Source organism: Trachurus trachurus (genome assembly GCF_905171665.1).
Source record: "Trachurus trachurus genome assembly, chromosome: 10".
Classification (NCBI taxonomy): domain Eukaryota; kingdom Metazoa; phylum Chordata; class Actinopteri; order Carangiformes; family Carangidae; genus Trachurus; species Trachurus trachurus.
This window is the reverse complement of record NC_139894.1, coordinates 20,129,533-20,139,987: the sequence shown is the minus strand read 5'-3', so window position 1 is coordinate 20,139,987 and position 10,455 is coordinate 20,129,533. Positions and strand designations below refer to the sequence as shown.

The 10,455-nt window shown below is 42.5% G+C and overlaps 1 protein-coding gene across 1 annotated transcript in view; it reads right to left on the bottom strand.

The window, feature by feature from the left end:
* Positions 1–439: 439 nt before the first annotated feature.
* Positions 440–10,455, bottom strand: part of apbb2a (amyloid beta (A4) precursor protein-binding, family B, member 2a) — a 35,675-nt gene continuing 25,659 nt past the window's right edge. The window contains exons 9-14 of the mRNA XM_083981326.1: positions 8,177–8,291; positions 4,671–4,746; positions 1,973–2,053; positions 1,768–1,883; positions 1,480–1,662; positions 440–640 (exon numbers count right to left, since the gene is read on the bottom strand). Of these exons, the coding sequence (XP_083837452.1) occupies positions 464–640; positions 1,480–1,662; positions 1,768–1,883; positions 1,973–2,053; positions 4,671–4,746; positions 8,177–8,291 (748 nt within the window). The 3' untranslated portion in view covers positions 440–463. The remainder of the gene's footprint in view (positions 641–1,479; positions 1,663–1,767; positions 1,884–1,972; positions 2,054–4,670; positions 4,747–8,176; positions 8,292–10,455) is intronic.

The window sequence follows — 10,455 nt, the reverse complement described above, 5'->3', positions numbered from 1 at the left end:
GGGGACAGAGCATGGAAGAAAACTAAGGAAACCAATGAGTGGAAAGAGAAATTTGATCTTTTTCTTCTGGGTAATCCTGTATCCTGTCTATGGAGCTCTTGATCAAGTAATCCATCCAGCCCAGAAATCCAGGGCCTGTGAAGCCAGCAGGTGTTCTCCACCTGGGCACCGTAGCGTTCAAAGGTCAAAGTTCAACCAGTGACACCAGGCGACAGCAGCAAACACGCCGCAGCTTTTCCATTTCCTCCTCATAAAACACATGTTTTCTTGTCATTTAAAAAAAAAAAAAATCGTCAGGCATTTTTGAGTATCGCTCTTCTTTCCTTTCTCTGCGGTGGTGTTTGTTAACATATATGTACATCATTGGTTACCATGGCTGGTACTGATTAGGTGTGGTCGTGGCGATAGTGTGAGTGGCGTTCCAGGCGTCGGCTGGGTGGTGCTGTGATCGCTGGTGACTGGGTCATTGCTGAGGGAGCTCTGACGGCTGTTTCTTGGGTTTCAGAGTGTCTATGAGAGACTGGACGCCGCGTTTCACGCTCGTGGTCACCCGTCGGGTCACTGAGTCCGCAGTGGGCGAGGTGGAGGAACCGGCGCGTTGGGATGGCGGCCTTGCTACCAGACACTTCTGATACCTCAGCTAAGAAAGAAGAGGAGATGGAAAGTGGAGTTTTTATTTTGGGGGATTTAGGTTAAAATACAGTGAATGTAAAATATATTGCCTGCAGTATTTTGGTTATTTATACGTAGAATAGTTGTGCATCATACTTCAACACTTAGATGCAAAGATAGATGCAATTCATGTTGATATAGCAAATCTGATGCAAAACCGTACTCCCAGTAGGCAATAGGTTAGCTGAGCCCATAGGTAGAAAACAGAGGGAGGCAGGGAGCCAGGCTCTAACTAAATATAACACAATCCAGTGCAATCCAGCACATAAAGCATTTTAGATTAGATTAGATTATCCTTTGTTGTCTCCCCTCGGACAGATTCTTCTTAAGAGGTGACCATAAATCTAATAATAATCAGATGTACATAAACACATACCATGTAACAGAAAAATACACTAAGTACATAGGTAGTTGTACCAGTGCCCAACATATGAGACTGCACACAGGATATAAATAAAAAATAAAGAATACTTTGGATTTTGCAATGTTATTCGTAAGTTTTTGGTGCATTGGTAGCAAGATTTTATAACATTTGGACAGAATCAGGTTAGCTGGTTTTCCACTGTCATCACTGTTATGCTAAAACTATGAGAGTAGTATCAATCCTTTCATCTAATACCTGGCAAGAAAGCACCAAAAGTGTACTGTACAAGATGTAGAGCTGCTTCTTTAAAGAAAAAAAATCACCTTTAAACATTCATTTAGAAATAGTGATACAACTAAGTAACATAAGTTATTAAACATATATTATCAAACATAAAATATTTCATCATCATTTCATAATGAGAGAATTAAATATGTGCTTACCACACATGCTGCCTGCACGGCCTCAGACACACAGCCTGCGTTAGGGTCGCACCAAAACACATGACACTGAAAGTGCTGGCTTCCAGTGTCCATGACGAAGGCAAATGTGTGGATATCTCGTCCCACGCCCATGAAGGACAAGAAACGGACACGACACTCCACCAACACCTCCTCGTCCTCCTCCTGCACAGCCATCAAAGAGGAGAATCAGAGCTGTATTAGATCTCCCTCTCTAATGGGTGGGAACATTCACATGTTTTATTCATTTAGCAACAAAAAGCCGCTTGCCTTTTCTTTGATCACAGCCACAGTGGTGTCAGCAATACTCAGTATGACAGGAGTCCAGTCCTCCTTGCCTGTGGAGGTCAGGAGGCTCTCTATGGCCCCGTTTATGATGTCCATACCTGAGGACACAACACAGACGTCTGAGCAGCTTAAGGACGCAGCATTTCTTATGATGCATGTAGGGGTTTCAACATGGGTTCAGTTTTACCTATAGGTCGCGACACAGATGTCATACCCAGGTACAGCACATGAAACTTCTGCACCAGCTCAGTCTTTGGCATCGGGAACTCTGCAGAGGGAAAACACACAGATCCGAGCTGGGAATTTGATCTAACACAGCGAAGTTCCAAAAGAGTCCACATGATAATTGGCTAAAACTAGAGAGATAAACAAACAGTGGTGAATATTTTAATATTTTAGGGTGCTGTTGACATGATTAGGGCATGAAAAAATATGTTCCCATACAGGCATGCAGGATTTCAGAGGGCTGGATATTTTCTGCAAGAAAGCCCAGCTGTGTCTGTTTACACAATGGCCTGTGGGCAGAAAAGATTACCATACACATTGCATGAGGAGGATCAAAGATGCTGTCTCACCTGCATTTCAATCAGTGCGGGGGTTAACACCCTTTACCCTCAGGACCTTGTTATTATCACACCACACAGTTAACTTTACAAGCTTAATAATGTCTAACAAGGTTAAAATACAAAGCACTGAAACTGGATAAAAGTTAAACCACACAGTTCAAAGTATGTTAATTTCATTAACTCAATAAAAATGGCACAAAAACGGTTTCCCCTCCTCAAAGTGGTGACATAAATTATTAACCATTTTGCCCAATCTCTCTCATCATGGATTTAAAAAATGTCAATATGAAATTATAGCTGCTGTGCATCAATGGTCGGGGCTGGGCAATTTTAGGCAGAAGCTGTAGCACATGGTTGATTTGTTATGAATTTTTTTAAGTTTTGAAATTTAAAGGCTTGCTGTAGCGCTGCCATCAGGAGTATTGTCTTGTGTTTCCAGTTGAGGACATCTGGCATGGGACTGGACCTTTGTGAAAAGTATGGGGAGATTTCTCATATGGAAATGTTGTATAAACTGAGGCTTGAACTCACAATCTTCAACACCAACAACCATCCTGTATCTCACTGAGCTAGTTGGCAAGTGGAAATGTCACATGTAGCTTTACAAATTGACTAAGCCAGTCAGTTACCTGTGTGCAAGACAGCAGCTGTTAGTGTGTAAAGGCAGATTTCAAACTGCTGTCAAAAATTCAGTTAAGACAAAAATCTGAAAATACACAAATTGCATCTAGACAGCATGGAGATGTTGGATTTGTTTTAAACAATGGTTTATTGGCTCCATAAGTGAAAAACTGATGTTTAAAAATGCAATTTTTGCATTGACTCCAACTGTTCGCATTATAGTGAAATTCAAAATGCTGTAAAAGAAAATTCAGTTTTTGAACCCTTGTTTCCAATGACGTCGAGAGCACACCAATAACACTCTGACAACAGGAGTTACATGATGAGTGATGAACATTTTTTACACATTAACTCCATATTTAAAAGAGAGGACAAGCAGGACAGGATGCAGGATGAGGTCCGCAGAGCACAGCACAGCCATTAATATTAATAATAAATAATAATGGTTTACATTTATATAGTGCTTCTGATATCCAAGGCGCTTTACGGAAACCATTATTCATTCATACTACATCCACACCAGTGGTGGTAAGCTATGTCTGTAACCACAGCTGCCCTGGGGCAGACTGACGGAAGCATGGCTGCCAATGTTGCCAAACGGCCCCTCCAACCACCACCATGATCATTCATACGCATTCACACGAGGCAAGGTGGGTAAGGTGTCTTGCCCAAGGACACTTCAACAGCGACTGGGACAGTTAGGGATTTGAGCCTCCAATCTCCTCTGAAGTGTCCCAACACAGAACTCAGCACTCTCAACTACCCTTTAGGAATCTAATCCAGGTGAGAACAAGACCTGTTGTCAGTTTAGTGGATGAAACCCCCCCTAATGAAGCTAATGGACTGGTATATCCACTGTGAAGACCACGCCTGTCACTTGATACCATTTTTTAAATGAAAAGACTATGAGTTCAAGTATGTTATGGCTTCAAAAGATGTGAGAGATGTTTCACCAATAAGTTCTTTGATCCTGGGGTTGGGATGGGCACTGTGGAGCATCAGGCTTCGCCTCAAAGAAACACTAATTGCATTTTAATGAGGTCGACTGCCTGTGTAAGTGAAGAGGCGATATAGTTCTTTTATATTCTGATGCTGAAGCTCCTTTCCCCAGTGCTCAGCAGATACACACATGGGCTGAAGTTACAGTAGAGGATGAATTGTGCTGGTGCTTTTTTCTTATTCTGCCTATAATTACTTGGGACTGAGAGGAACAAGCAGAGGGACTTAGCGAAATAGGAAACGGTGAATAGAATTAGTGGTGGCAAGGATAAAGCTCAGTGATTGTGGAGAGAGAGGAGTTGTAGTAGAGTCAGCATTATCTGTGTGTAATTGAACCAAACACGGCTATCTTTTCTATTAAAAAATGTGCACAGCTATTCCTGAGCCGATTAGGTCATTTATATAAAAAAAAAAATTTAAAAGTAGAATAACATACATGGTTTCATATGTGTGGGGAATGATGTTATGTGACACACAAGATAGCACACAACTGACAAATCCAATTCTCCCTGACAAGCTACAAAAGAGCGAGACTCAAAGAAAAAGAGAGAGAGTGTGTGTGTGTGTGTGTGTGTGTGTGTGTGTGTGTGTGTGTGTGTGTGTGTGTGTGTGTGTGTGTGTGTGTGTGTGTGTGTGTGTGTGTGTGTGTGTGTGTGTGTGTGTGTGTGTGTGTGTGTGTGTGTGTGTGTGTGTGTGTACCTTGTAGGGGTACATCAGAGCCGGTCTGGGAGGAGCTGCCAGCTGCAGCCTTGGCACTTTTCCTTTCAGCCATAATCTAAACAAGGGGAGAGAAAAAATTGAAGAGGGAAGGGGATAAAATATCAGTAGAATGGGAGAAAAACAGGGAAAGAAAATGAGAAAATGAAAAAGGGTGGGATGATAGACAGTGGGGGAAGAAAGATATGGATGAAAATAGATGAAGCAAAAAGAAAAAAAACATTGCTGTGAAGAAGACTAACATCTAAAGCAAACAAATAATAATACTTAAAGGTTACGACTGGTGATATCCAATATCTACAGTTTACACATCCTATGAAAAAGCCTAAAACCAACAGTTTCTCAATATTTACCGACTTTCCACTTCTGTCTGTATTCTGTCTCTACTGAGACTGTAAGACTTTAAAAACAAATATAAACGTCTTATAGTGTCTTTCTTTGCTTTGCTTTGCCTCTGACCCTTTGCTGCAGTGAGCCTCTCTAAGGAGAGTTGTGGAGTCTGCACGGCCGCTGCACTGAGTCACTGCTCTCTCTTCCCGCTACAGACACTTGATTAATTGTAGGTGTCATTAATCAAAGTCCATGGTGAGTCTGCAACTTTGCTCACAGGGGAACATACAAGAAGACGCATGCATACACACATATTTCTCTCTCTCCCTCTTTCTCTCTCTCTATTGTTCACTCTCTCTATCAAACACACACATACACACAAGGGAAGTCCACTCAGCTGCAAGACTCAGGTCACCAAGTTTCTCCGCTGCAGTAAAGAGAAAGCTACCACTATGTTTTAAATAGGCAATATGAAGAGGCATGGCCTAACACGCACAGACACACACATGCATACACAGATACACACTCACTTACTCACCCTTCAGTTTGAAGAAGGGGATAAGAAGAAATTAAAGGAAAAACATTTCTCACTAAATGGGTCAACATGCCTCTAAGGAAGAAAATCTGAAATATTTTCAGGTAGATTCATGCTTTACAAGGTCACTGCTGGCCTCAGGACAGACTGGACTCTCTTTGTCTACAGAAGCACTTGTGAAGTGAAGTGTTTCTAAAGAGAGAATACCATCAACCCTAGTCTTTGAGGCCATTTCTATGTCATTGTCTGTTGATTGTTTAGCATAATAGACTTCACATAATACACACTATTAATACCAAGTAAAACAGTTTAATGAGGTCACCCAGGCCGCTTTGTTTTGAAATAAAAAACAGAAAGGAAGAATTGGGGTTTGGGAAGATTAAAAGAAATTAACCAGATTTAATAGATAGATAGGTATGATGTGGAGCCATCCTCGGCCACATGCAGTTTCAAGCTAAATGCTAAGACATCTTGCATGGACCTTCATTGGAAATTATGTTTTGGCAATGTTACCAAGTGTTTGAACTTAGAAATGCTTGAGACTGTGATGACATTCATGGAGAATCCAAGACCTTCTGTGGCTGGTGATTAAAATGCTGGACAGAGTCTTTGGGACCTCATGAAGGAGGGATAAAGGTTGTCCGGTGACTTTAAGCCACCTAAGAGCTGAAGTCAGCATGTTTAAGTGTAACAAATGAGTTGCTTCATCTGGACACTGAGAAGAGAATTGCTCCCAGCTAAGCACTAAGGCTACGTTACAAATGCTCACCTGGCTAATGACACCAGTTCTTATGCAGATGTTGCCCTTGACTTTATGACTGTCCACTCCCTTGACCACCCAGATGAATGAGAGTCTTCTGTCACTCACAGTGAAGCTGGCACAGAGTCAGGGGGTGACAGTGTGTCAGCTGGTACTGACACAGATGATGGAGGCTCAGACACGGCTGGTTCTGACTATGAGGCTGACACATAGAGTCAGTGGATGACAGATTTCCAGTCACCACTATCTCATGTGACATTGAAAGCACCTGTTTATGAAGATGAGATATAGTCAGGAGATGTCAGAGCTCCAGATACTACAGGATGGTATGGTGGAGATGGAGCAGGTTCAACTGCTGATGAAAACTAAGTCAAAGCTTAAGTCCCTGTTCTGCCTTTGACAAAACCTCAGTAACAGTCACATCGTCACTGCTGTGTTGGATGACAGAGCTCCAACGGTGTATCAGCAAACTGTTGGAGCTTCAGCTGCTGCAGGCTCAGCTGGCAAAGCTCCCGGCCTGCTGATCTGGGATGTCATCACTGACCCTGATGGAGCCTGACTGGACAAACTGCACATTTTTCCCCATGAGTTGAAAGTTGCCATCATTTCCTATTCCAGACACTGAAAGGATCCACATCACATCCAAATGTGTGTGTTTGGCGTACCCACAAGGTCATGTACAGAGTAAGCTATTTAAATGGTGGGCCCTCTTTCATTGGTGCAGCAGCAATCAGTGCAAGCAGAGCTCCAGCAATTTGTTATTTTCTTCACAGGGAGGTTCACTATATGGCTGTCTCTGTAGTATGATGGTCCACAGTCCACACGACAGACAGGAAATTCATTTAAAAGAGGCAACATTAAGTCAGTTGCTTGTATTTTAGTGAAAACTGTGTCACTGAAGTGAGAATAGTGAACAGTGAAACACACCTGCCCTCCCTTCCCATGAACCAGTCTGCCATCCAGTCCCCCCATTAAGCTGGCCTGCTCTCCCTGCCTTTCCTCCCACCAGAAGCTGCCTCCATCAGCTCTTGTTAACATTTCCATGTTCCCACATTGTGTGTTATAAACTATAAACTGTTTTCTTGTATGTAACAACATCTATTGCACATCTGTCCGTCCTGGGTGAGGGATCCCTCCTCTGTTGCTCACCCTGAGGTTTCTCCGATTTTTCCCTGTTAAAAGGGTTTTCCACGGAGTTTTTCCTCAGTCTAAGGGCAGAGGATGTTGTTATGATGCCATGTGAAGCCCTTTAAGACAAACTGTTTGTAAAAAATAAAATTGCCTTGCCTAGTACAATAAATATCTGATGATTTTGTTCCTGTTGACAAAGACCAACTAACCACTTTGCAGGATCCCATCCATCGTCTGTCATATTGTTGTCATTGCTGTTGTTGCATGTGATCATCAATGATATCAAGTTTACTGGGGAAACAACCAGGAAGTAGTATATTTGTGTGTGTGTATGAATGTATGAAAGTGTTTCTTTGTGCTGCAACTTATAAACACACACACACACACACACACACACACAAACACACACGCACAGCTCGGCACAGCACGCACAACCTCAGTCTTATCTCCTGTCCTCCCTGTGAAGGCTCTTAAAACTTCTCTCCTCAGCTCTTACTTCTCCACTAAAAGATAACAGAAATCTTGTCAGGTCACTGTTTTGTGCTCCTAGCCATTAGTTTGGTGTAACATCCATGGACAGTAGGATTGTCATTGAAGTTACAACCTTACAAACTGCATCAGCAGAAAGCTTTTTCTCTCTCGCTCTTCAGTAGTTCCCTGATTAAAGCTTGATTGCTTGTTTCAGAGCAGCAGACTCATTCAGGTGGAGGCGGCGACGGTAATGACACCCACCTTGGAGCAGATTTCGTGGAGACTTGTGGCGATGGCTGCGGCAGGGGTATCACATCTGAACACGTGGCACTTCAGCACCCGCGTGTTTTTGTCTCTCGCCACGTAGGCAAAGTCCCTGAAGCACGGATAGAAGAAGCACAGAGGTTATCAGCATGTGTATTTCTAATACAGTCAAAGACAGTTTAATGCACCTCAAGAGCAGATGGACTGAATGTTTTGCTTCATTAAAGAGGCAGTGAGTAAAAATCTTTGTTGTCTTATAATATAATTACTGCATATGCTAGAAGAAACCACAATTAATATCATAATTCACCAATGGTGAGAAAAAAAAACTCAATATGCTGTTCATTCAGCAAGAAGGGAGTTTCAACATTGTAGCATGAAGCACATACAGTATGTAAGGAGAGGGAGAGGAGGAGAGAATAATTGCGGGTTATTTACTTAAGAAAACACAATACATGGAAAATAACATAAATAAACCCATCACAGGATTCCATCTATTTGTAAATGTGCAATTTCGCCTTTTTCGCCTTGATGATATTTGTTCCATCTCATAACACTTTTTCATTCCATTATATATTGTATGAGGGTCTCATCCACTTTATTTCCCTCTCTTCCTTGGAGAGCCAGCTTTGGATATTGCTGGATATTGTGATGAGACACTTCGTCCCAGAGGGGCAGCAGCTTAAGGCCAATATGCAGAGACAGTATGATTGCTGGTTTGTATTTTACATTTCCAACTGTTTTTCTTAGTTTGTTCTGCTCAATATCAGGCAAGATCAACTGTGTCTGTAAACATTTTAATTACTCTCCATTTCAAATCCCTCCCACTGATTAAACCTTGTATTACTCTCATCTGCTCCGTCAGTGAAACAAAACCTCCCAGTCCTCTCCTTGCATTGCACCTGTTTGCGTTGTCAGCTGTTCAACAATGGAAACAGAAGAGCCACCAAAACAAGTTGCAAGACATTTCATGCATAAATTAAAAACAAAACACAAAGGACAACAGTATTATTATTACTCCATTTTGCATCATGATCTATTTACCCCTTCTCTAGACATTTCTTGGAGGAGCTGTGCCTCTAATTAGCTCACTCATTTATTGTGAAAACGTTGCTTCATTACTTGTGTCATTTAAAGGCTCCTTTAAACTTTACTGCTGTCGCTGCAACTCCTTTCACACCAGTAAAGGTTTATTTGATGAATGCATTACTTAATAGCCTGTTTAACATGAGCTTTGTGGGATAGTTTTTTGGTCCACAGGCAGCAGGTATCTCTGCAGTCGTTACTTTTCTGAAAAAGGTAGTTTCCCATTTTGGCTCATACACACACTCATACACACAGTCATACACACAGGCATACAGAGAGGCAGATGTGTGTACCAGTGCCGGAAAACCTCTCAATGATGCCACATGGCAGTGAAAATGAGGAGGATGAGGGTTTGCGTAAGAGAAGAAGCTCCGCTGAGAAGGAAACTTTATGCGCAGAGTGGGTGGGAGATGAAACACAGCTGCATGAGGGAGATACTACACTCACGCACACACTGACACACACAGACAGAAAAGATGAAAGATAGACACATTTCCTCCTCATTAACAGGTGAGACAAGCTGCAGAACAAAAGGTATGAGGTCGTGTTTCCAGCCAGGACTGAAATGATTGAGTAAACAGACAACAAAGAGTGAGAGAGAGGGAGTGGAAACATGCAGAGACGCCAGCTGGATGGCTGTGTCGCCAGATGCAACTCAACAAGCTTCACGCACACACACACACACACACATATACATACACAGCGTACGCTCCAGATTAACCATAGGCGCAAACAGAAATATGGCAAACACAGCCGGCATTTATCACACCGGGCTCTTTGTGTTTATGAGTCCATTATCCGGCCTGTCTCCTCTGCTTAATTGTGTGCTCACACACTTTGGGTCGATAATGCCTCTCCGCCTGTGGCCAGAATAGGGAAGTATGATGCGATGAGTGTGTGTGTGTGTGTGTGTGTGTGTGTGTGTGTGTGTGTGTGTGTGTGTGTCCACTGCGCTATGTTCAGGGACATTTGAGCAGTGTGTCACAGAAGCAGCATGAGTGGCCTTGCCTCGCATACCACAAATGGGTCTTTTATGACTTCTGCTCCGTCTCTGGAGAATCAAAACGCTATAAAACAGCATGCAACTCTTAATAGGAAATAGCCTGAGGCCAGAGTGTCCCCGTTGATGATTTAACAGCAATGATTTAGACCTTCAATAGTTGCTGCTGCACTCCTGTTAAGAGCAACAG